The sequence below is a fragment of the Sarcophilus harrisii genome, chromosome 2 (assembly GCF_902635505.1).
Source record: "Sarcophilus harrisii chromosome 2, mSarHar1.11, whole genome shotgun sequence".
NCBI lineage: Eukaryota > Metazoa > Chordata > Mammalia > Dasyuromorphia > Dasyuridae > Sarcophilus > Sarcophilus harrisii.
In genome coordinates, this window is record NC_045427.1 from 307,898,737 (window position 1) to 307,925,297 (window position 26,561).

At 37.8% G+C, this 26,561-nt stretch overlaps 1 protein-coding gene across 3 annotated transcripts; it reads right to left on the reverse strand.

Moving 5' to 3' along the window:
- Window positions 1-987: 987 nt before the first annotated feature.
- On the reverse strand, window positions 988-26,561 carry DCAF4 (DDB1 and CUL4 associated factor 4). Of its 3 annotated transcripts, none has more exons than XM_031952575.1 (14): window positions 26,488-26,561; window positions 21,495-21,597; window positions 18,876-18,973; window positions 17,807-17,964; window positions 17,170-17,252; window positions 13,816-13,918; window positions 11,922-12,065; window positions 10,527-10,576; window positions 7,255-7,334; window positions 5,622-5,720; window positions 5,401-5,498; window positions 4,265-4,441; window positions 3,443-3,557; window positions 988-1,986 (listed from the first exon to the last, which is right to left on the reverse strand). In XM_031952575.1, the coding sequence occupies exons 2-14, from the start codon at window positions 21,593-21,595 to the stop codon at window positions 1,793-1,795; spliced, it is 1,500 nt and encodes a 499-aa protein (XP_031808435.1). In that variant the 5' UTR covers window positions 21,596-21,597; window positions 26,488-26,561; the 3' UTR covers window positions 988-1,792. The 3 variants fall into 3 exon arrangements, with proteins under 3 accessions (XP_031808435.1, XP_031808436.1, XP_012403755.1); XM_031952576.1 differs by having other exon boundaries at window positions 5,622-5,717; window positions 21,495-21,600; XM_012548301.3 differs by having other exon boundaries at window positions 21,495-21,600.

The window sequence follows — 26,561 nt, forward strand, 5'->3', positions numbered from 1 at the left end:
CCAATAAGGTTAAGTGACTTGTTCAGCTACCACACAACTATTAAGTGTCTGAGATCAGATTTGAACTCTTGAAGATTAATCTTCTCAACTCCAGACTTGGAACTCTATCCATGTAGGTGCTCCAGAAAATTACTGGGCTATAAAGAAAAAAGGCATCAGTAAAACCACCACTTACATACACACAAGCTTTGCAAAGCCACTTATTTTACCCATTATAGGCCCAGAAGGTATCTTAGAAACCATTTAATCTTCTTATTTTAGATGATGGATGAGGAAATTGAGGCTTTAGAGATGTGATCTGAGGACCACATAAGTTATTAGTCCCTCAGAGGCTAGAATTATATTTCCTCCCTTCCCCTCCTCCAAAAATAAAATCAACCTTAAAATGTTTCGACAGGCAGTGTTATAAAAAGGCACTTCCTCTTTTCCCCCAACTTAAAATTGGCAAGCAGAGAGAACGTGAGCATCATTCCCACTGCACAGTGGGATTCTTTACCTACATGTTCAACACTTATCTGTTCAACTAAACGATGCTCTCATGACCCTTTCCAGCTTTAAAAACTAAGTTATAGGACCTTCCATATGAGAGTTTAGTCAAACTTAGTCCTTCAGTTAGAGTGGTTCAACAAACTTGTGGGTGAACTTTCAGGTTGTGTTGGGGCTAGAGTGGTAATGTGGGAGTGAAAAGGATCGTTAGGAAAAGAGGACTGAGTTAAGCTTACTTATCTGGATTCAAGTCTAGCAAAATGGTGACTTCCCACCCTATATCAGGCACCATTAAACCCTGATTCTTACTTCTTCCCTGAACTAGAAAGTTATTATTGGCTAATAGTAATAGTCATATAGAGCAAATATATTGTACAGGTCTCTATTAAGTTTGTCTTTATGATCATTAAATTTTAGTGATGTCAGCACTCAATATTTTAATCGGGTTGATGTCAATTTAGTCTGTTTAAGCATTTAAGCAACAAAAGATATCATACTACATAATGGCAAAAATATATCTTTATTTCATCTAGCAAAAGATTTATGAAACTTGCTGTCTTAAAAATACTTCCATCTATTTTAACCACTGTAAATAGTTACATGTCACTATACTTATTGCTCAGTTAACAAAGGAAGAAAACTTTCAAGTCAGTCATCATAATTAAAAAAAAAATTTCAATGCTTGTGAAAGATACCAGAACAAATATCCCAGAGACTTATATGCTGTATAATCAAGAAGGCTAAACTACTATCCATTCCATCATGCCATATCCTAATCTTTAGAGATTATGAGAGAACTGTCTTTGACTCTCTTCAAGTCTTGTTTACTTAAAAGTGTCTGTAGAAATATCATAGTGTCTTGAAAAGACAAGTGCACATAACTTGGGACCCAGACACAGATTAACTTCCAATTCATTCATTTGGTTTAAGCAAAGTTTTTAGTCAAACCCAACTCTCTCAATCCTTTCAGTGTGTGGAAAGTCTTGAACTTAAAAAAAAAAATCTTCCAAGAGAAGGGAAATGGGCACCTTTTATGAAAAGGATTTGCACACTCCTCGAGCCCAGTGAGGAATTAGACAATATACCTGCAGCTTTCCCACATAATGCAAGACTTATAACCCTGAACCCAAGAAGCTAAAAAGAAAAAAATAGGTTGAAAGAACTCATTGAAAATATCCTAGCAAAGATGGCAATAACATCAATACCATCACACCTAGTAGTGAGTCTGTGTTTAATATACTTGGTTAGATCTCCATTCTGTCAATACGGTATCTATTGGGCTTTTTTTTTCTGGTCTTGTGTGACCTCAATTATAGGAAAAACAGTAGAGATCCTGTCTAACAGCTAAGAGCAATCCTGGTACTCCACGGAGGCCCCCAAGATGGGAAGAGAAAACCACACTGGGGATGTCTTCTTTGGAGCATGGGTATGGGGAAGGGATGGTTCTGAGCAGATGAGTATCCCAAAGACTCCATATCCTTGTATAGCAGTCCTGTCCCACTAAAAAGAAAAAACAGGGTTGGTTAATGATGAGAAGCTGAGCAGGTGTACTTCTTTTAAGATTTTTTAAAGACTAGCATGCACATGTGAAAAAGTATTAAGTAACCTTGATAAATAATACAAAAACATTATAATGATTTCTAAACAATATCCTAACATAAGTATATTGTGAGGTAGTCAGAGTGATAACACACATGTCTCTGGACACCCTGCAGTTCAGGAAATTTTAAGAAGCTTGGGAAGTTAATAAAGACCATTAGCCTTTTCTGAGTTGCTTAGACCTGCTATCTTTCTTCTGAGCCAAGAGCTTTAGTAATCTTAGGTGAGAGAAGGTATAGAACCAGAATATAAGTGGAAAGGAGTTCACATCAGCAACTCCCTGGTCTTTCCTCCTTTGTCCTCTTTACAATTCTTCAAGATTTGAATAATAGAGGCAGCTAGATAGTGCCTTGGATAAAGCACCAGCCCTGAAGTCAGGAAGACCTGAGTTCAAATCTGACCTCACATATTTAACACTTCCTGGCTATGTGACTGTGGGCAAGTCACTTGATCCCAAATGCCTGGGGGGGAGGAGAGGGGAGAGATTTGAAGACTAGGTTAGTTTCATTTCTTGGACTTAGGAAAATGAACAAACAAAATGGAAATTTTTGAATATGTAATTAAGAGATAAACATGTAGCAATGGAAAACAAACTAGCTAATTCTCCCTGAAGCCTTGTCCCACACAAAGGCTCAATTTGTTTGTCTCCAGGACTCTCAGTTCTTGAGGCATGTGTTATATGTTAGGCAAGTACAGAATAATAGGACATGTTAAAATGGGCACACTATTTGGAAGTGTTCAGAGGAAATACATTTGGAAGATAAACATGGTGTTAGTTTACTGTATCATAATAGATTACAGCCCCAAATTTGGTTTTTTGAATACAATGACACATGAAAATCATATTAAAAAGAGAATACAGAGTACAATAAATTATTAAACTTTTCAAAATATCTTTTGGTAGCCATGTATAAAGGGAGTAAGTAGTATTTAGGGTGGGATGGGGAATGTAGTGAATCCCACAGTAAAGTATCTTATGGGTGATATTCTTGAGTTAGGCTGATACCAAATCTAAGTCTGCCATCTTTAGTCTTGTTTTTACTCATTCCATGTTGCTACCTATTTTGTACAATTATGTTTGCCCCAAATCTTCACTAACTTTCAATTCTTTTCTTCATTACTAAAAATGTAATAATGCCCATTACTACTTTTCCTCCAGTTTGTTTTGGTCAAGTTTATGCATCCCAACCAATGAATGGCCCTTGGCTTATCAATGACATGTTGTGTACAACCAGTGGGGACTATATGAGAAATAATAACAATACAATGGAATCTCATGTCATAAACTCCATTTAAGTTGGAGGGCAGGTCTATTTTTAATTGACTCCCTATACAGAAATGTGTCTTTCCCACATACCTGCTATCAGAAGTCCTTCTTCTTCGTGTACATGCAGCGGCAGGTAGGCATATTCATTATTATGACCTTCATAATGTTTCACACACTTATTTGCCCTCAGGTCCCATAGCTTGATCTATGAGTTAAGGTCATATGAGGAAAGTCATAAGGAACTGCCCACCTTATCAGGAATATTAGTGAAACAAAGAATTAGAAGCTAAAATCAGACTATTGATTCCTGAGAGTAAACAAAAAGCCACATTCATGCTGGACAAGGCACAGTCAGTGTCAAAGTACTCAGGGCCTGCCAATTCCCATTCTCCTATCTCTAGGAATCCCCTCCCCTTCTCCCATCATTCTCTTTTAAGCCCTAGGAAACATAATCATGCTCATCTCTGCCTGGGGTAGAAGAGCAAAGACAGGTCCCAAAGCTCAGCTTACTATATCTCTCCCACTTCCTAAGAAATCCACTATATTGAGAGCTTTCTAATGGATCTCCTTCTTCCTCCTTCACAAGCAATCTATACCGAGTCCAAAGATGGAAATAAGGTAACTATCCACTGTACCTGAGGTCTGACTAGGCTCCATTCTGGGTCTTGGGTACAAAACTGCATGACCCTGGGGAAGTCACTGAACTTTGGCTTCATATGCCTCAACAGTAAAATGGGGATAATATGTGCAATATATTTCACAAGGCGGCAGTAAGAAAGTGCTTTGCAAAATATATGAACGCCAGCCATTATCAACTGCAGGGCATTTCTGGTAAAATTCCTCTATGTGGGCCTCTCAAGATTTAAAAATCATCCAGCAGAAGTTTGAAAAAAGTCAGCTTTGCTTCTGTACCTTCCCAGACATATCTGCTGCCATGAGGCACTGCTCATCTCGTAGAACCCGTACAGATGTCACAGCTGAATCATGGAATAAGCGGGTAGCTTTCCAGCCCTGGCTTTTACGACTTCGTTGACGCAGATCGATGGCAAAGACCTCTCCGGAGCGGCAGCCATTGAACAGTAGAGGGGTCTATGCAGAGAGGGAAGGCATGTCTATGCTGAGCCATCACACTGACAGCTAGTGCCTGCTAGTCAATGAACCCCCGCCATCCAATCCTCATGCTTTGATATTCACAAATTCAGGGTAGGGGCTGTGTGTGCCCCTGCACATTTGTGCACATGTGCACACACACACAAATACAGAATTTTTGCATTGACCAATTAGGCTCCCAAAATGAGGGGCACTGGTTAAGACTAGAAGTCACTTCAAATAAAGCTAGAAATCTTTAGATTCATGTAACATACTGGCAATCTCAGAAGGAAAAGAACAAATTTCCTAAAATAGATCTGGTTCCATATACTCTATTCCCTTTTTCCTTTCAAAGTAGTATAGATGAATCTCAGAAGTCTTTCCATTGTATAGTAATTACACCATTTATAGACAGAGGGCAAAAATAAGTCAAAACCACAAATGATGACTTCTAATCTTAAAAATGTATAAACTTAGGTGGTTTATTAATGTTATTTATTTACAAGTTTTCTCAATTATTTGTGTTGATAGATAATCTATGTATCTACTTGGTCTAATTAAAAACAAGAATTCACTGAAAAGCCACACTTAGCCAATTGATGTTATACCACCATTAAGGCAGATCTGATTACATTTGGATATGTTTTGCAAAGTTAATCTACTAATGTTTTTATTATTTTAGAATTCCCTATAAAATGGGGAGTAGTGGTAGAGGGCATGACCATGATCATCTTTCCTGGGTTTTAGCTAACAACCACCTGAACCTCTTGATTAGACCTTATCTTTTCTTTAAATTATCAGTTCTCAATTAATTATCAGTTCTCAATTCTCTCTCACCCTCCCTCACCCCATCCAATGAGAAAGAAAATCAAAACCCTACTACTACTAATAGTAAAAAAAAAAAAAAAAAAAAAAAGCTTCAATCTACACTTGATTAGAATTTTTCAATCTCAACCAACCTGGGTGGCAAACTGTTGTGCCAGAACATCACTGTTGGTCCCAAATGTCTGCCGATGACCAGTCACTGCATTGGTTACAAGGACCCTTCTGGACAAGCCTAAAGGACACACACAAGTGATCCACCAAGTCCATGCAGGTGAAAGGTGAGGATGGGGAGAGATTCAGCCATCTACTAAATCACTCCCTTCTTGTAGGTTATAAGGAACAGGTCAGAGCTCACCTGTACTGAAGCAACTATTAGCCTGGGGATTCAGGCACCATGCACAAGACCAGGCAGTAGAGATCTTAAAACTACAGAGCATGCCAGGCTGGTCTCCTGCTGAGTTTAGAAAGTTAAAAAAAAAAAAAAAAGAAAAAGAAAATAATTTGTGAGTCTTTTTAGGTAGGCGGACATGAAACAACATGTTAGAATTCTTTATTTCCATTGCAGTGCCTATATTACATATTGTCCTCTTTTCCACATATCCAGGAAACTTTAAAGATTAGCAACTACTATCCATAAACTATGCTGTGCCACGTTTTCTTGTGAAATAGAACCTTTCTGCATCTAGGTCTAGGAAAAGCTGCAAATATATTCATCTATGGGTGGAGTTCATGCCCATTTTTCTGAATGCACAGTCTTAAAAGGGAGTTAGAAGGCTTATCTACAGTTTCCTTAGCTATAATCTACAGGATGTTTGGAAAAACAAAACAAAAACAAGAGTTAACATTTATGGAGCACTTGGTAAATGCTGATGGCTATTATTTCATTTATTCTCCAACAGCTCTGGGAAGTTTAAGTGCTAATGTCTCCATTTTACAGATAAGGAAATTGAAGCAAATAAGTTAAGTGACTTGCCCTAGGTCATACAGTTGGTAAGTGTCTGAAGCCAGATTAGAAGTCAGGCCTTCCTGATTCTAGGCTTGATGTTCTATCCATTATTGGGCTACCTTGCTCCCCCTAACAATTTACCTTGATGACTTTCTAGAAGGAGGCAGAAGTGATTTCAGACTTAAGTGCTTTCAGAAAGGCAGCCAATGTTTTCTTGTATAGGCTACTCAGATCACCTTTGCTTGGGAATCTGAAGTTTCCACTAATAAGATTTGGAGGGAATTTACTAAAAACTTTTAAATCCATTAGGCCTAGTTTTGGGACCAGTTTAGGTGAATACCCACTTTAGTGGTAATGTATCTGGAAACAAAGATGACATTATCAACTTTGCTCTCCAGACCGCAAAAAGTCTGTGTTTGATTCCCAACGATAAATTGAGCTTATTTAGGTCCAGGGTTTTGACAAACCTTTCCTAGATCCAAACGTGGGGTAGATCTAAAGGAAAATGTAGAGATACTTTGTTGAAGTCCACTTCTATGAAACAAAGATGTGTGAACAGGCCTACTTATCAAAGGATAAAGAAGAGTCCAAACTTGAGTATTTCTTAAAGCATAAGAAAGGACTTCATAGATTAACTGGTTTAACCTTTTATTTTTACGGATGAGGAAGGGCAATTCAATTCCATAAATGTTTCCTGAGTACTTGCTATATGTAAGATAGATAGAAATGAAGGCTGAGAGATATCAAAGGCACAGGACTACTACACTGCACCCTGGGAATTAGACTCTAGATTTCCTGGGAGGCAATATGATTCAATGGAAAGCAATGATGCAGAGCCAAAGGACTTGGGTGTGAATCTTGGCTCCACTGCTCCATATCTTTATGAGCTTGAGCAATTCCCTTAATCTTTGGGCCTCATTTTGTTCATCTGTAAAACAAGGAGGGCTGGACTAGAGCCCTAATCCTATAATTCTCTATCTGGTCTATTTTTCTTCTAGCCCTACTAGCATGTATACCCACTCAAATCAAATGAGCATTGTACCTGGCCTGGTGTTGCTGAACAAGGAGGCAGGAAGCAAACTGGCACAACCTGGAGTCTCTGCAATGCCCATGAGACAGAGTCTGAAGAATGATATTAAGGATAACAGGAAGAAGAAGGAATCTCTTCTGGGAAAGAATGGGGATGAATGTATTCTTGTAAACAGAACCATGAAACCTCTAGACTTATAAACTTTTCATAAACCATCTATAACTGAGTGATCAAAAACATATTCTGTCCCTTTTCCTGCTTAGTAGACAAAAACAAAGGTACACAGGTGATGCAGTGCACAGAGTACCAGGCCTGGAGTCAGTAAGACCCATCATCCTGAGTTCAAATCTAGCCTCAGACACTTATTTGCTATGTGATTTTGGGTACGTCACTGTCCCTTCTTTGCTTGTTTCCTCGTCTGTAAAATGAGCTAAAGAAAAATCTTTGCCAAGAAAACCCCAAATGGTGTTACCGAGTTAGATACAACTGAACTGTCAAAAACAACTGTACCCTCCACTGTTTTTAAAAATTAATTTTTTTCTCCTGGAGTAAAAATTTGCATTCTCTTATATTCACCTATCCTTGATCTGATAAAGAAAAGAGAAAATGCAAAGACATGCAAAACACTTTCCACATTGGTCATGTCCAAAACAGAACTATGACTCAATATATCTCTACCAGGAGGAAGGAAGTCTGTTATATCATGAATCTTCTGAAACTGTGGTTGTTCACTGTCAACCAACTTTATCTAAACCCACTAACCAAAAGATTTTTAAGATGCAAAGACAAAAGAAAATTGAATGTCTTACATAGGCTGGTAATTCTATGTTGATTTCTTTTGGGCTTTAGGAATGTATGTTTGAATAATTAAATCTGTGCTACCAAGTGGTGACAGACTAAGAAATCTTCACCTATTTAAATAATGTAACTGTTTCCCTTGGATGAAAGTTGATATATCCTGGTAACTGCCATACATATATGTATAAATATCTATTTTACCTCTATACAGTTATGTGCTTGTTAATAAACAATATTATCAATAAAATTTTTTTTTTAAACGCAAGAGCTTTTAAAATGATGAATACGGACCAAGCAATAAACCAGGCACATCTGAATATGTTATATACCACATTGTTTTAAATAGTAAGTTTTTTGAGGTCAAAACCCATTAGATACTTGTTTCAGAGACCAAGACAAATCTTAATAAGCAACTAAATATCTTATAACTGGGTAATGTAAATCATATATAAACCTTGTTCTTGTGTTTCGAGTGTAAGAAGTTGCAAGACAATTCTTACTTATTACTTGTATTTTTTCATATAACTTATATACTAAGCCCTTAAGAACACATAACTTGGTTAGAGCATGATTTTCATGATTCTACATGTTGTAGGCTTAATCTTACTCCATCTATGTCAGCATAGTAACTGAAATTACACACAAGTAGAGCATGTAGTAGATCAGATTTCCAAGTACAAAACCATCGGGCAAACACAGATGATATCTCAGAAATATCACGTCTGTACACAAAGAATGATGATTTTATCTAACATTCTGCAGCAACCAAAGGTGTATCTAAAACTACCAGTACAGGATACTGGGAAACTAACCAATGGGCTAGACAGTAGAAGATAGGAGAAAATAGCATTTTGATCCTATTAAAGCCTAATATAGGTCATATGCAATTTTTATTAAAAAGAAAGCATTTAAATAAAGCTGAGAGATTGGGTTCATTTTTTCCTTTTGCAAAGATCGCCCTTTCTATATAAATAATTTTCATAAGAATAGGTAAACTACACAATAGAGTAGCACACCTGTATAAGGACGGATCTTGCTTCAGAGAAAGCCTCTCTACATAAAGTATGAGTTTGCACAAAAAATTACATTGAGGATTTTTTTTTTTAGTTTAAGTAGGGGTGTTATAATTGGATTTCTCTAAATTCTAATCTAAAGTAAGTAAATCTAAGCAGGGGTTGATTTATGCAACACTTCTGCTATGTAAAAGAGTAACAGACATAACACATGTGATTTTTGACATAATATGAATCAGGCCTTGTTCTTTTAAAACAAAACCACAGAATATAATCTATAACATGTGCTAGTTCTGTTCTCAAAAAGCAACATTTAAAAAAAGATTCTCTGTCAATAAAAAGTTATTTAAAAAATAAAATTAAAAAAAAAAAAGATTCTAAGCACTTTATTACATCTTCTGCATCCTCCATTTAGGAAAGGAAATACATAGAATGAGTTGCTTCAAAATAATGTTGCTCCCTAGTATAAACAAGATGGTATCACTTGGCTAATCATGCAAAAGTAATGGAAATGAAGTGTTCATTACAATGAATAGTCTCTTCCTACTACCAAAAGCCACAAGACTATGTCAAGTATCACAAAAACAGAGAATATGAGTTGAACTTTTCAGTTGTTCATTTGTTTCAGTCATGTCAACTCTCCTTGCCTCCTTTTGGGTTTTCTTGGCAAAGATACTGGAGGGATTTGCCATTTCCTTTTCCAGCTCATTTTACAGATGAGGAAATTGAGACAAACAGGGTGAAGTGACTTGCCCAGGGTCATATAGGTTTTAAGAGTCTGAGGCCGGATTTGAATTCAATTCTTCCTATAGGCAGGCCCATCTACTTTAACACCTAGCTACCCATGAATGGTATTTTAGCAGTTACCTCAGTCCTACCTGTACTGGAACAAGACTTGATTCTCCTTCCCAACATCCACAAGTACTCATACAGACATCAAGCAATGAGGAGAAAATGATCCCCCAAGGAAATCCACTGGGGGGACAGTTCTGTTCTCCAAACCCTGGGAGAGGGCAGCTGCATTGAACCTTACTAAAATCTGGGGGCAGGGACAAAAGGAAATGGGATGAAACTATGGAAGATTCTAGGGAGCTGTGTGAAAGGAAGCAGAATGAGTGTGATAAGGCATCTCTCTGTGAAGAATAAATCCTCCTCACCACAATTAGCTCCCTTAATCATTTTTATTGTTAATTACCTGTTCCTTTTTGGCAGGCTTTGATGCCTTTATCAGCTTTCTTTTTAATTTTAAACAAATAAAATCTTTCTTGGATATTTGTGCTCATTCTCTCAGGGCACAAAACGTTCCTGGGAAATGGTACCTCAAGTGAGCTTGCTTGCTCCTTTTTTTTATACTCTATGAGAATTCTCCTGCTCTGGCCTTTAGATGCACCCTTCTTGCCCAAGAGGTGGGATGTCTGTGTTCTTGAGAAAGGGCAACCTGCTACCCAAACTCCTTCACTTGCTGAAGGATACAAAACATGGGAATCGGGATGAGTCAGAGAGGCCCAGCATACAGAATTTACCTGGTAAGGAAAAACATATCAAAAACGAAAAATTAGCTATGACTATTGCTATCTAACTTATGGTAAGGGTATGTTTCCTAAAGTCTCAGAAATAGGAATATGTTTTGGTTGTTTTTTTTTTCCTCTGAGCTAGTTAAATTCCATGTGCCTTAATAACAAATTCTTTGATGACCAGTTAGAGATGAATTCTCAAGCTCTATGCAGCTTTTATGTTTGTTGAAATAGAAAAATACAGTAATCCCAATAGTTATTCAAAAGGTTATTGATCCCATCTTTTGCTTTTTACATGTGAGCTCAGTGCTGGATTGATGGCCATGAGGTTTAGAAAGTAAAATTATGTGTCTCTTCTTCCCAGCAAATATTAGTAAAGCAGGCTATCTCCCTATGACACTTTTCCCTTAATTCTTCAAAGAGGCAAAGGATCACAGTAGTTTTTAAGATATATATATATATATACACACATATATACATATAAATTCTTTAGTTTTGGATGGGGAAAAAAACACTATCAGATGCTTAAAATATCTGGTTTTGGTGATGGTATTGCTGCCATCTTAGTTCTCTAGAATAACAAATGAAGAAAAAAGAGAAAGAAGAAATTCTCAGGACAGGTAAAATGCAGGGAGACAACATATTTCAATTCAAATTATTACCAATCTTTATTCTAGATGCTACCAAAAAAAGGGGGTAAGGGAAGGGAGAATATGTATGGAGGGAGTCCACAATTTTATTGATGGGATTAAGGGAGGTCTAACTGGAAGATTTGAAGCTTAGCTTTCTATCTTAGAAAAAGACCATGAAAAGGGAAGGCTAACAGTTCACTTCTTCCCCTACCCTCACGGTTCTACAATTCAGATACTTTTTTTTTTTCACTGAGGCAACTTGCCCAGGGTCACATAGTTAGGACGGGTTAAGTGTCTGAGACCAGATTTGAAGTCAGGTCCTCCTGACTTGAGGACAATTCAGATACCTTTGAATAAAATTCCTCTTTCTCTCCCCCTCCTCTCCTCATACCTCATCCCCTTTGTAGTTCTTAAACCTAGTCTGGGAAAGACTGCCTTTCACTCATGTGAGAAAGCAGTCATTTTCTTTCCCTAAAACACCAGCTGCTGGGGCTGCTTCTCCAAATGCAATTACTCATGATCTCAAAGTCACGTGAAACAAAAAATTAGACAAATGAATCCTATACCTTCCCTTGTTCTCTTCCACCATCTTTACATCCCAACTTTTCTTTGGTCCCTTCAAGTGCCAGAAATCACTCATTTAAATCCAAACTGAGATATGGAACTACTAGAGGGAAGGAAAGGAAGTCATACAGCCGGAAATGGGAGCATCAATGACCTACCTTGCGATTGGTAAAGTATAGATTGTCATACATCTCCACAGTGAGAGCCTCGGTTCCTAAACCACTAAGGTTGATGATGCCATACTTGCAGCCTCCATGTTCCACATCATTAACCGTGAATATCCTCTCCCGGGCAGTGTCAGCCTAACAAAGCAAACCAAAGGCTACTTTGAAGAAGGAGTCAGGGTAAGCTGTGAGGGTCATTGCTGAGTAGGTCATTCTTCTCTGGTCCACTGCTCCTTTATTTTTCCAGCAGGAATTCTATCAGCTAAGTTTAATATTGTTAGCTAACCCTAAGAGCAGAAGTCTCTTGGACTCTCTCTCACCAACCCCACATGCTAGTGACAAATAGCCATGTCTAAATCTCATTTGTCACCGAGTTTAAAGGAAGGTAAGTTCCACATAATTATTAGCATTTATAACAAAAAGTCATTAAAGAAGACTTCAACTTAGAACTTTGTTGTTTCTTTCTTTCTTTCTTTTTTTTTTTTTTTGAGGCAATTGGGGTTAAGTGACTTGCCCAGGCTCACACAGCTAGGAAGTGTTACGTGTCTGAAGCCAGATTTGAACTCAGGTCCTCCTGACTGCAGGGCTGGTGCTCTGTTCACTTCATCTAGCTGCCCCCAACTTAGAACTCTGCCAAACAGTAAAGATTATCTTTCCTCTATTACTCTTGACATAGTTTAATTGAAGAGTGTCAGAATGGAATATCCCAGAATTTTAGCTTAGATCCTAATGCAGTAGGGGCAAGATTGAGAATAATTCTAGTCTTTTCTCCGCTCCTCTCTCCCCCACCCCCCGCTCCCTCAAAATGACATAACAATAACAGTTTTTTGAAAGCTTTAGTCTTGTCCTGATGCCAGTTTCCCCAGAGGCATTACCTCCAATAAAGTTATAAAATCCTCCATTTTATTAAGTACCTGTGGAGGAACAGGCATAGATCCATTAGGTTATTCTGTACTCAACTCCATCCCTCCTACTACAAGACTTCTCCTTAATCATCCAAGCCCATTCTCTCTGGGGCTGTCTTTTTCTTCTTTTCATAGCTACCCTTTAGCAAAAAGGAAGGAGAGGGATGACGGGTTTGGATAACTCTACTTCCCAAACACTTGGGAAGTGTTTGTAGCTTGTCATAATCAAGAGCCAGTTCTTTTAAACAAGCACTTTTTACCCTCCTTTCAGTTTTTTCAGTAATCTCTAGAGCTACCTAGAATCAAAAGGCTGCTACATTCTTTCTAGGAGTGGATGTATGCTGTGGAGATGGGATAGTATAGATAATGGTCTTAAATCATAAGAGAAGGGTTCTTTCTACAAGACAAATGAAATAGGGGTATATTTAAAATTATGAACAACTTTGTATACACAGATCATGCAAGTTATGTTTCCTTAAATCTCTTGATTCCTGATGCACATAAGCTCCAAATTTGGCAACCTCTATTTTGGAACAGGCATATAATCCACTATCCATTTGAGGGACATAACATCTCAAAGGAAAGAGAATAAATTATGCTTGGCTGGTCTTTAGCCATGCAAAGGCCCTAATGCAAACTGATGGAGCAGAAGGGATAGTTGGATTTATGGTCACAGTACACTCTGTCCTGCCAGATATAGCACCTGCCATTTTACACACAGCAGGTGCTTAAAATAATAACAGTAATAACAATAGTAACAACAATAATAAAAAAATAAAAATAAAAAGCCACTCACTTCTGTGGCAGTTTGAAGCCCAAGTTAAAAACCAACATATTATGTCTAGTTTATAAACCACCCCAGGAAATCCTTGCTACCCAACTATGTCCAACCCTCCCCCCCAAAACAAAACAAAACAACAAATAAAGTTTGACCTGTAGTATCCTGGCATAGGTAATCTTATCCTTAAACATCTCCAACTTACCACTATGAGCTTAAAGTGATCAGTTCCAACAACAGAGGAATCGGGGCTCTGAATTGCTACCTTCTTTCTCTGCATGCAGTTCACATGTAACTCATGGACTAATCTGTAGAAGGTAAACAGGAAGGTTAATAATGTTATTTAAGCAGTGAAGAAAATTCAAGATGTGGGAAAAGACAAAAAGCATGGGAAAAAAAGTCTATTATTTGTTCCTTTCTATACTGTTCTTCAAGAATAGCTTTGAGGTCACAATATAGCATTTACACTCTTTCTATTGTTGTTTGCTTGCATTTTTGTTTTTCTTTCCAGGTTATTTTTACCTTCTTTCTAAATCCGATTTTTCTTGTGCAACAAAATAACTGTATAAATATGTATACATATATTGTATTTAACATATACTTTAACATATTTAACATGTATGTGACTACCTGCCATCTAAAGGAGGGGGTGGAAGGAAGGAGGGGAAAAGTTGGAACAGAAGTGTTTGCAAGGGTCAATATTGAAAAATTATCCATGCATATGTTTTGTTAATAAAAAGCTATAATAAAAAACAAAACAAAACAAACTAATAACTTTGAGAGCAAGATTTTAAATACCTCAGCTTGATTGTTTTCATTCAACAGATATTAGGCAACTTCCTGTTATAAAGCACTGAACTTAGGCACGGGGGAGATGGAAAGTTTAACTTTCCAAAATTGGCAAAAAAGGGCCAAACATATTAAAAGGAATTTGGATGTAAAAAAAAAAAAAAATCCTCAAGAGCTCTGACTCCTAACCTTTTCCTACTTTTTCCTACTGCCTTTTATATACATTGAGCAAAACCTTGACTACTTTTTCCCCTTCAAATATAAGCTCCTACTCTGATCTCTGGCATTGGGTGATTTTCTTTGTCTAGAGATGTATATACCTGCCTTAGAACTAATTTAAACCACCAGAATTACCCTGTATTGTACTCTGGGGACTTCTCTGAGCCTTTTATTGTTTGGATGATTGGGAGACCTGAATCATGAAGCCAGAGTAGGAAAAGTTCGTGTTCCTAAATGGTCTCTCTTACCTCTTTAATTGGAACCTCATGGAAAGCTTACTGGTAGAGGAATAAAAACAAATACAACTGATTACAGCAGTGAGACAGTTGTAGGTCAGACAGTGTAATATGGAATCTGAACAGGAAGGTCACTGCAGATTGGGGCAACTGCAGGAAGGCTGTGTAGCCTTTCCATTGTGAAATGAAAAAAAAAAATGGTTCAAACCACTTTGCCATTTGGGCTTTGATGGACAAATAGTTATTCAGTAAGTGAAGAGGTGGGGGAGGGGAAGCGGAAGGATCAAGGAGCATTCTGTAGCTGTGAGATACCTCAGAAGCTAACATCTAGCATGGTGAAGCAACTTGATGAAGGTCACAGAGGTGGGGGGGAAAAAAAGCAAGCATTTAGTAAGCTCTTACTCTGGGTCCGACAAACATTGCCAGGTGTGGGTGATAGATAGAAAGACAAAATAAAGTCAGGCAGCTGGAGCAGTCAGTCTAGTTGGAGATCACATATACATTTATACAAATAGATACAATGCCCTGTGGACAAACTTCTATAGAAAACTGTGGTTCAGCTGAACAGGGAAAGAAATTAATAATTTGGGGGGAGGGAAGAAATGAGTGCAAAAAAAAAAAAACAGGGAAGAACAGACCAGTTTGGCAGCATGAGGTAATGTGTAAGACAGTATGGAAAGTAGACTGGGACAAGGGGGAAGGAGAGAGGGCTTTAAAATGACAAAGAAGCAAAAGTGAGTCATTGGAATTTAATGAGTGGGGAAATGACAAGGTCAGACCTTCAATTTAGGAAGACACTGGCAGCCCCATGGAGAATGGAATGAAGGAGAGGCTTGAGGCAGGGAGACAAATCAGGAGGCTTTTGGAGGGCCTGAACTAGGACTGTTTATATGTGAGTCAAGAAAAAACCTCGCGGAAATTTGGCTATGGGGGGGTGGGGGGGTGAGGAGGAGGAGACAAAAGGTATGTTTGAGGAGCTGCAGATGACACTGAGGTGGAGAGCCAGGGATTAGGAACAAGAAGTCTGGAAGAAAGATGGGTTCTACTTTAGACCTGGTGAGTTTGAGATGCCTTAAGAACATTCAGTTTGAAATGTCCTCTACTTAACTGGTAAAGTTGGGAACTCAGGAGACCATCTGCATAGATATTATAACTGAACCCATATTTATGATGAGGTCACCAAGTGAGAATGAGAAAAGAGCCCAGGGTAAAGTCTTGTGGCAGGGGCTAGACTAGTTCTTTTAACTCTCAACTGAGTCTTCTTTCTGCCATACCACAGTTATTTTTCACTTGTTCACTGGTTCCAGGATTATAAGTTGTTTTTTTTTAAATGAGCAAGAGCAGATCTCTTAAGTTTGGGCTTGAGAATTTTTTTTCTTGTATTACCACCCAAAGTTATAAAGTACTTAGTATACAAAATTCCAGGTGGTATAACTGGCAAAGGCATGTAAAACAGCCTACTTTGGTTAAAGAAAATATCTTTCATTTTTTCAATAAGAAAGGGATTGTCTCATAGAACATTACCCTTCCAATTTGTATCTAGAACTATGTTATTAGGGAAGATGTGAGCTGAACATACATCTTCACCCCAGGTATTGGATTGTAAACTTTTTGAGAGTAGGATCTACATGATTAGGGCATATCTTTGTCACTCCGGTGCCTTGGAGTACTTTACACAAAATGCTATTTAGTAAGGAAAGGGTGTCCTCAGAGTTTTTAAGTTTAAAGAACTTAAAGCTGCATTAAAATTTTTAGGATACCTGATATTTGTTTAATTAAATCAGAAGTGGAGAGATTTACACACTTATAAATAGTCTCGAACAGATGCTCTTCCTTACTCTCAAATGCACAAAAGCTAAAATGGTGCTGAGAATAATCCCCATTCTAGAGCATTGTTTTTAATGTATCACTTCTAGAAAGGTAAACTTTTTAATACTGCAAATTGGTAATGAAGTTCTAGAACCTGCTAGTTTTATCAGTACATAAATTATTTAACAGTAACACATAAATTCACTTTCCAAAATAAAAATTTCTCCTTTCACTCATGTTTAATTTCTCGGCACTCTGTCCTTCTTTCATTCCCCTCATGCAAGAATACTCTACTCTTCAGAAAAGAAATAACTCCCTTGGAACTGATGTAAGCAGCTAAATGTAAAGATACTGTGAAGGATATTCACAATGTTATTATTTGGAAAGGTTTGTTTTAAAGAAATGATATTAGAAGAATCAGAGTTGGAAAGAACTTCAGAGATCATGTGATCTAAACTTTGTGCCATTACAGGAAACAGAAGAAACATCTCAAAGAGTTATCTTACCGGCAATAACTGGTAGAACAGAGCATACCCAATTGTCTCTTGTTCAACAAGGGTAATGGATTCAGTCCAATTCTTGTTGCTTTCTAAGGAAAAAGAGGGAATTTGATGAAATTTTATTTAGCATAGAGGTGAAGGGAGACCATTTCTGTCCTTACTAAGAAATTCATTTCTCAACATGAGAAAGCTCATTACAATAAATTCTTAGGTTATCAGGATTCAGATTTTAAAGAATATTTAATACCACCTCCTTACTGTATGCACAATAAAGTATGACCTGGAAAAGGTCAAAACCCTTGCCTAAGAGTCATATAGAGGCAGGGCTAAGAGAGGAATTCTGTTCTCACATAACACTGAACTTGGTAGGTCAAATAACAGGATTATAATTTAAACTTTAAAAAAACACAACTGGGGAATTTTCTGTCTTTCCCCTCTAAAACAATTAAAGAAGATAAGCCCTGCAGGCATCTCCCAGAGTAGTGACAGTAGTCTGTCCTGAAAGAATATTGTTACGTGAAAAGGCATTCAGGTAAGTCATTTTTCAGCAACTAGTATCTATGTCATGTATGCATGTATGTGTATCATGGGAAAACATCAAGAGAATAAAATATTCCATTTTGTACTGCTGGCTAATGCCCACCTTTTTTTGCATATCTTCTTTCTCTAAAAGTTTCAATCTTCTGCTCTCTCTCTCCTTGTGCTGGATCATCTCTCTTGTGAGGGGGTTGCAGTTGTTATGTCCAGGAAGCAGTCGAAAATAACGGTTCTTTTCAGGATCAAAGTAAAATCCTGGCAGTTCTTTAACCATATGAAATAAAATTAAAATTAAATTTTAAACAAGAGTAACTAATTGACCTAGCAAAGAGTTTATAAAGCTGTAAGACTCCCCCTTCCCTCTTCACTTAAGTCCATCTTTTGTAGCTTGGAAAAAGATAGTTGCATACTGATCACTAGATTGAAAGCCTATAAAACATTACTGAAAGTCTATAAAACTATAGTCTATAAAGCATTAAATACTGGGGAAAAAAAAAACCCAAGATGAAGTTCAAAGGAGACACAAATGGCAATTTTAATACTACCTTATATATGCTTAATAGAAACAAAGCAGATAAAGATCATGGGTGTGTACACACACACACACACACACACCAATTTCATTATGAAAAAAGAAAAATAATTTAAAAGAAAAAAATTGATTAAATCTACCCAGGTCTTTCTTGCTTTGGTACCAAGCAAAGCTACAAACCTGTCCCAAATAATTCTAACTGAAAAAGTTAAGTGTAGCTTGAACAGACTTCTTGCTTTGGTGCCAAGCAAAGCTACAAACCTGTCCCAAATAATTCTAACTGAAAAAGTTAAATGTAGCTTGAACAAAAAAAAAGTTGACTAGGTGGGATTTCTGTTTGAATTATTTTTTTTGCAGGAAGAAAGGGATTCAATGGAGAAGTCATAATTGGCACTCAGCAACTGCCTTTTTTTTTTAATTTTGAAAACTATCTTTTTGTTTTTTTTATCATAGCTTTTTATTTACAAGAAAAATGCATGGGTAATTTTTTAGCATTGACAATTGCAAAACCTTTTGTTCCAATTTTTCCCCTCCTTCTCCATCCCCCCAGATGGCAGGTTGATTAATACATGTTAAATATGTTAAAGTGTATGTTAAATACAATATATGTTCATACAGTTATTTTACTCAGCAACTGCCTTACCTGGCACTGAAGAGCTTGAGTTTGAACTAGAAGCTGACGAAAAGGCTCTATTACTACTGTCAGAACTTTGAGGACTACTCAATCCCTCTGCTCCATATCTGTAAACATAAGTAACTTTATGAGTAAAGTGGAAGTTCTTGCTTACCCAGTGCCCCAATATCTCTATCTATGATATAAATACATTGTGTGTGTGAATTAATATTCACACTAACTTGTATGGTTATTTTTACCTATTTTCTCATGGAAAACTGAAGTTGCAGGCTTTTCTCCCTACACACACTTCAAAATATTTGGGCAATATTTCTGTTCACTTTTTTTTCTTTTTAAAAGATGTGTGTTTTCAGAGCAATTCTTATTTTTACCTCTAAGCATCAATGCATTTTATGAAGTCATTTGCAATTTTCCAGTTCCAAAGTACTCTATCTAAAACATCATAGAAACCCACACCACTAAGAATATCATAGCAGGTTCTCATTTATCACAAAAGCAGCAATGCCATACTAGGAAAATCCTAGTCTGTCTTCTTTGGTCTAGGTTTACCAAGCCTTTCTTTTATAGCTAGGGAAATTGAAGCTCAGGAATGAAGACATTGTTGGGCCAGAGCCAGGATGAAAACATATTGTTTTCTATATTGCCAGCTACTTTTAATCCAAAGAGCCTTGAGGCAAGGAAGGAGCATGGCATAGGGAAAAGTATATTGAAATGAGCCACTAGACTGTAGGTCCTAATTCTAGGAGGTCAATTTATTTCCTTTCCTAAGGCCCAGCTTCTTCATCTCTAAAATAAAACAGTAGGGCACAATGATCTTTCAAATTTCTTGCAGCTGAGTTCATGAGAAGATGATAAACCAAAAGGCTTTACTTAAGAATCATGGTTAACATCAGTTACATTAAAAAACTGCCCTACCCTTGGTAGCAATGAAGCCAAGGGAATGAAGGCTTTTTTTCTTTATATACTGGCAATCTGTACAAATTACAGGAAAAATATATAGTTCTAAATTTTTCCAACTTATTCTGTGTTGAGCAGAAGATACTAGGTAATATTCTCTTTTGCAGTGACTCTAACCCTTGCCTTTTGCAGCTCAAAAAAGATGCCTGCTGGTCCATTAGGCTTTCATAAGGAAATTCATTTATGACCATATTCTTATATTAAGTTTCATGTAGCCAAGTGAAAATATTGTGTGGGAAGGTCATTCTCCCAAGGACACCCAGGTCATTACATTATGTTAAATACTGATTAATTTTTTTACCCAGATGTTACTCATTGATATGCTTTTAAAATTTCATCTTGGGATGATTTGGGAAGGTTCTATTGGATCATTACACTAACAGCTGATGCATAAATGCTTTTGTGGGGTTGATACTTAATATTCATTATTACTTTCTCTATTGTTAAATATCTGTTCATTGCAAGAAAAGAAAAACTGGTGGGTGGAAAGGTTCTTAAATTGATATGATTGTTTTTTTGGGGAATCTTTCAAGAGGTGTTGGAAAGTCTGCCTTCATTGCTTCACAGCCAACATACCCAACACGTTTACTGACATATAGGACTCAGGACCACCTTTGTATTTGAGCAAAGTGGTGACTTCAAGCAGTTACAAGCCCTTCCATTTTATGGTATAGTGGTCAATCTTTCTGATGCGGTTAGTTGCAGTGCAGAGAGTTGGGATGTATGTCCCCTTCTGGTTGGTGCAGGTTCAACGTGAAAGAATTCACGAACCCAAAAGTTTGACTGGCAAAAAGGAAGTTTGATTGGCACTGAGAAGTCCATCCTGGCAGAGATAAAGGTTCTAGCAGAGAATTCCTGGCAGAGAAATAAACAGAAGTGTTAACACTGAGAAGAGGGTGTCTCTTCACAGCGGGCAGGGGTCCTGACAGGCAGCTGTGCCACTTCAGACCTCTGCAAAGAAATGAGTTTAAAATTGCCCTTTAATAAGAAATCTGAGACTGAAATTTCAATTGAATGAAATTACTGCCCGCAGGCCTAGATCATTCTACCACTTAAGTTCAAGCTAAGTAGGAGTGGTCCTGGACTAATTTTCAGCTCAATAGAGAGTGTAACTAGTCAATAGAGTGTATAGCTAGTCCCACCAAGATAACAGAATGAAAACACTTTATCTTGATTCCCTGAGGTGGGCCTCTCCCAGAGGAGAGTTTCTCAAGAGTTCACCCATGGCTTCTCCCCCAAAGTCAGAGGACAGTTTCAGGGTCCTCCCCATCATTTCTTTATGACAGAGCACTATAGAATGAGCAGAAATAGGGAAGGTAAATGTATTTAGATATGGGTGATGCCATTTAATTTTTATATTCCATAGGTATTCATTTTTCCCTAAAGACAATTCTGCCTGAAGGGCAAAGATTTTGGAGTCTCCCCAGAGACTTTGTTGAATAGATGAAATTAGGCTCCCTGGAAGATGTACCTCTGTCTGTAAAATAACAAATACTTCTAACTAGAAAAAAGTTTTCTGAAAGCAGCTTGATGTCACCTTTATTTCGTGTAAACAATAGCTAAATGCTAAAAAATAACATTCCAATCAAAAATGAGGAGCCCAGCACACCCTTAAAAATAGCTAATAAAAAGAGACCTAGGACAAAGGCTGGCTCCTATCATTACACCTACCTTTCGTTAGAGCTACGCCTTCTGTTCCATCGACAGGCGCTGCTCTGGCGGTAACTGTTTCTCCCGTATTTCTCCCTGTTGTATGAACCTCTCTTCTTCATTTCTGCTGGAAGAAGGAAACACACTTTTGAGTATTTGGCATCATGTACATGCTCCAACTGTCATCTTACTCCACCCCCATAATTGCTGGATCCTTGATGTCTAACCTACTCCAATATTTCATCAAGAACTGGAAACCTTGTTATAAGGGAAATGATTAACTGTTAATTATACATGAGGGTATAAGCATAGCATGAAAAACTAAAATCTACTCATACTCTCAAACCTTTTCTTCACCCATTGTCTGGTTAAAGGAACTGATTGGTGTAATTACAAAAGGCAGGCAGAAGAGTGGGAATAAACATAAAAGATCAACATAACCTACAAATCAATCAGTCCCTGTGAATTAACATATGTAAGGCATTTCTTAAAGCACTAAATAAACACAAACTATTATTATTTTAAAAGTAGATTGTTTTTCATGTAAGAACTGGCATTTAAGTGCTGGCCTAATATTTCAATGGGTTTGTGATCTTACTGCTGTGAATATTCTCTTCAATCATGCATATCAAAATCCACCTGGGCCAGCTTATTTCATATAATTCTTATCTATATTCTCCATAAATTCACTGGGGCCGTCTTCACATTCTTTTTACAACAGATCCCGAAGTTAATATTGGAAGGGACATTAGAGATAAGCAAACTGAGGCTTAAAAAGTTTAAGTGACTTGCCTAAAATTAAACAAATACTAAATGGCAGCATTCAAGAACAATAGTCTATTATTCCTAAGCCTGCTGTGTTAGACATTTTAGTTATGCTAATTCTTTGTGACTTCCTTTGAGGTTTTCCTGGCAAAGATACTGCAGTGATTTGCCATTTCCTTCTTCAGCTCATTTTACAGATGAGGAAACTGAGGAAAGAGGGGTAAGTGGCTTGGCCAGAGTCTCACAGCTAGTGAATGCTTGAGGCCGGATTTGAACTCAAGAAGATGAGTCTTCCTGATTCCAGATCTGGTGCTCTTCCCACTGCACCTTCTAGCTGCCTGTTCTATTATATTTGTGCAACTTTAATTTAGTTTTAACAAAAAATCTTTTTGGAAACAAGTTTTCTTCTCCATTGTCCCTGCCAAAGGACAAGATATGTAATGCTGGAGAAACTGAGCAAGATTAGAAATTAGAGAACAATTTAATAATTTATTTAAAAGGGAGAGATTTTCTGGGACCAAATGGATCCAGGGTTTGGTTCCAGGGCTGAATGAGACTATCATCTCAAAGAATCCAGCAGTGAATGTCAGATACAAGATTCTTTTACAAGAACAATGACATAATGGGGGAGGTACCTGGATGGGGATAACCTAATGGGGGAAGGCACCTAGGATGACATAATGGGACGTACTGGAAAGGCTCTTGATATTCTAATGATGTCTAAAATGGATATAGACCTTTATCCCATCAAACATTAAGAGGGAATGATTATAGCCTAAAATATAAGATATAAGCCCTTTATCCTAATATTAAGAGGGAATATTTATAACCTAAGGCAGAATAGCTGGATAGGACAATTAGGGAAACTGGGTCAGGACATTAAAAGGAAACTGTGGCACAACAGATATATTATCTGATATGGTATAGCATCTAGGGAAATATAGCAGTGGTTTTGGGGGTTCTCTAAGCTTGGGGGGGGGGCTTCTGTTTAACAATAAATCAGTAGTCTTAAATCTTTTGGCTTTGGAAACTCCCATGCCCAATCTGTCTGATTGTGACCACTCCTTAGATAGCTTCTGGCCTCAGGAAACTCCCATGCCCAATCTTCCTGATTCCAGAGACCAGTCCTCAATTCATTCCTTACTGGTAATATTGTAATAAATAATATGGTCAACTGAGAACCACTCCTTCCTACCTATGAGACATAGAAGTAGCATATCTTTGATTGAAAACTGGATAAATGTAACTCCTTGCTTCCGTTTTTCTGGTGGATTCCCTTTGTAATGGCCTTACTCTTGCAATAAAGCTTTGCTCCTTGGCTAAGGAGATGGGTTCAAGTCTGCAAATTCTTTTGGGTTACCTTGGAACACCAGTCTGGGACCCCAAACTTTTGGGCCCCCCATTTCCCAATCTCAACATATCCATTAATTAAGCTGTAGCTGTAGCAGTGTAGAAGAAACTACCTATGTAACTTACTTTATAATCTTATACAAAAAAAAGAATAAACATTTATACTCTGCCTTCTACTAGGCAGGTATTATGCTAAACTCTTTTTTTATCAACCAAGTTGCACATGGGTAATTGATTTATGAAAAAATTAACATTATAATTTTATAGCTTTCCTGTTGCTCAATGATTCCATTTACACATAATTCCAGCAAATTTTATTTATATTTTATGAATTGAGATACTGCTATAAAGTTCTAGTTTCCTGTGTAAGGGACCTCTACCATATCACCACTTTGTTCAGAAGAATGCAGCAAGGTAATGTAGCAATGTAGTAATGGAGAGTGCTGGTCTCTTATCTCCTGGGAGGAACAGACATTCCCTCTCCTGTCCTGTGCTTCTACATAGGCTATACTTTGGGTCCAGGACACACTTTCCTCACCTTTGACTCTTTCCTCCAATGCTCAGCTTAATGCCACTTCCTGCATGACAGGAAGCAACTTTTTCAGTAGTTATCTATTTGTAGATATATCCATCCATCTATCTCTCAATGGATCTGCTATTTTCTATTGAATGAAAGCTCCTTGAGGGCAGGGACTATTTCATTACCAAAAGTGCTTCTCACATGGTAAACATTTAACAACTTCCTGACTGGTTGATTTCATTTATGGCTTTGTAACTTCCAATGCCTTGAACACAATAGGTACTTAATGTTTACTAATTATTTTGATTCTAAACCAGGAAGACCTGGGTTTGAATTCCATTTGGAGAATCTTATTAGTTGTGTTATCCTGGCCAAGCCACTTAAATCTGAAGCTCAATTTCTTCAACTGTAAAATGAATTGAAACCTCAAGTTGTTCCTGAGGTTCAAATGATGCAGCCTACATGAAATGTTATATAAATGTGAATTATTATTTTTGGAGGAAGCAAGAAGTCAACTAATACATTGCTGAATTTGGTCAAGATGTGTTTAAATACAGCCTCCAACTGTGTTGTGTGTGGTCTCAGGAGGTTTGATTAAGGGCTCTCTCAAATGCAGTAAATTGTACTTATGTGCATTAGCCACATTTCGGTTATTAGAAATTACATTTTGTCATATGTCCTTTGCCTAAAGATTCAGTAGGGATGGAAACCCCAGAATTTTGAAAGGCTTTGGTCTTCTAAGTGATTTATAACACAGAACTCTACAATGCACTATCCCTACATTCTCTCCTTTGATAGACATTTGCATTGGATTCTTGGGCAAGTCATTTATTCCTATTTGCCTCAGTTTCCTCATCTGTAAAATGCCCAGGAGGAAATGGCAAATTACTCCATTCAAATTCATTTATATGACCACCCTGAGAAAATACAAATGTATTCTAAAGCGGCAGATTTATGCAGGACCTTAACATTTACCAAAGCTCTTAAGAAGTAGCTATTACATAGTCGATCCCCCTTTTACACAAATACCAAAGGTGAAATAACTTGACTTTGAGTGTTAAGGGTGAAGTGTTTACAAATATTATTTTATTTGATCCTCACAAGAGTCCAGTGAGGTAGGTCCAGTAAACATCCCCATTTTACCTTTGTTTATAATAGAGTAAACTAAAAGTGATGGAAGTTAAGTGATTTCAAGCTAATTGTACAATAATTCAGAGTCTGATTCTTTTTGTACAGCAAAATAATGTTTTGGTCATGTATACTTATTGTGTATCTAAGTTATATTTTAATATATTTAACATCTACTGGTCATCCTGCCATCTAGGAGAGGGGGTGGGGGGGGTAAGAGGTGAAAAATTGGAACAAGAGGTTTGGCAATTGTTAATGCTGTAAAGTTACCCATGTATATATCCTGTAAATAAAAGGCTATTAAATTAAAAAAAAAAAAAAAAAAAAAAGGAAGTTAAGTGATTTGACCAGGGTCATACAGCTAATGTCTCGAGGCTGCATTTGAACGAAATCCATTTAGCCGTCCCTAAAGAATGCCCAGTTAAGTGACCTAAACAAGATTTTTAAAAGTCAAACACTCTCCGTAGTAAAAACCAAAACCAAAAAAAAAAAAAAAAACCTCAAGAATTAAAAAAAAAATCTGGTTTAGGATTATTTTTGGGCTCAAGCTTTTAAAATTTAGAAATTTGCTGAATTAATTTGGAAAAGCAATCCAACCAATATTTATTAGGTGTCATTACACACAAACTCCAGTGCTAGGCAAACATAAAAGAAATATTCACGCATCTGTCATTTGTCAGTCAGCCCAATGGCAAAGTCCCTTTGTCATGCAGCTGAAAGGGGGCTTCGAATACAATTAAAATAGTAAATAAGACCCGAGGAATTTGGGGGAGGTGGGTCAGCAATGTGATCTCGGGGTGGCTGAGGCGTGGGGCCAAGAAGCGCCCCGATCGAGCTCGGCCAAAACAGGCCCTGCAGACAAACTTCAGCAAGGGGTTGGGTTTGAACTTGAACTTGGCCCGGGTGGTTTTTTTTTTTCCTTTTTAAACTTTTCCCTGCAGTTACTTGAGCCGTCTGTCTCCCCTGGTTTGTGTGGGGTGGGTTTTCTGCTTCTGTTCCTTAAGTCCCCCAAATAACAAGCGTTAATCTGGACTTTTCCCACTACGCCCAGTTGTCCCCACTTATGTCCTCGGGCTGACAGTCCCCCGCTAGTCCAGGCAGTTCCGGTTTTCGATAGCCGGGCGGGGCGGGGGAGGGGAGGCTCGCTCTCCAGTTAGCAACTCGGCAAAACAGAAAGTTTGGATCCGGGCGCGGAGCGCCTCCCCACGCTCGGGTGGGAGGGGGGAAGGGGAGGAGGGGCCGCCGCCTTACCTGCTTCGCCACTCCCGACGTGGGCTCCCCTTCCACGTGCTCGCTCCCGCCAGTCCCACGCGGGAATCTTCCAC

Bases quoted from the DNA above. Each gene is read 5' to 3' on its own strand.
- DCAF4 (XM_031952575.1), bottom strand. From the start codon at position 21,595: ATGAAGAAGAGAGGTTCATACAACAGGGAGAAATACGGGAGAAACAGT. The intron at 10,577-11,921 runs GTAGGTCATTGA...TTTCCTTACCAG, and splicing joins TATACTTTACCAATCGCAAG to GTAAATTCTGTATGCTGGGC. The intron at 5,499-5,621 runs GTGAGCTCTGAC...TGTGTCCTTTAG, and splicing joins TAATAGTTGCTTCAGTACAG to GCTTGTCCAGAAGGGTCCTT.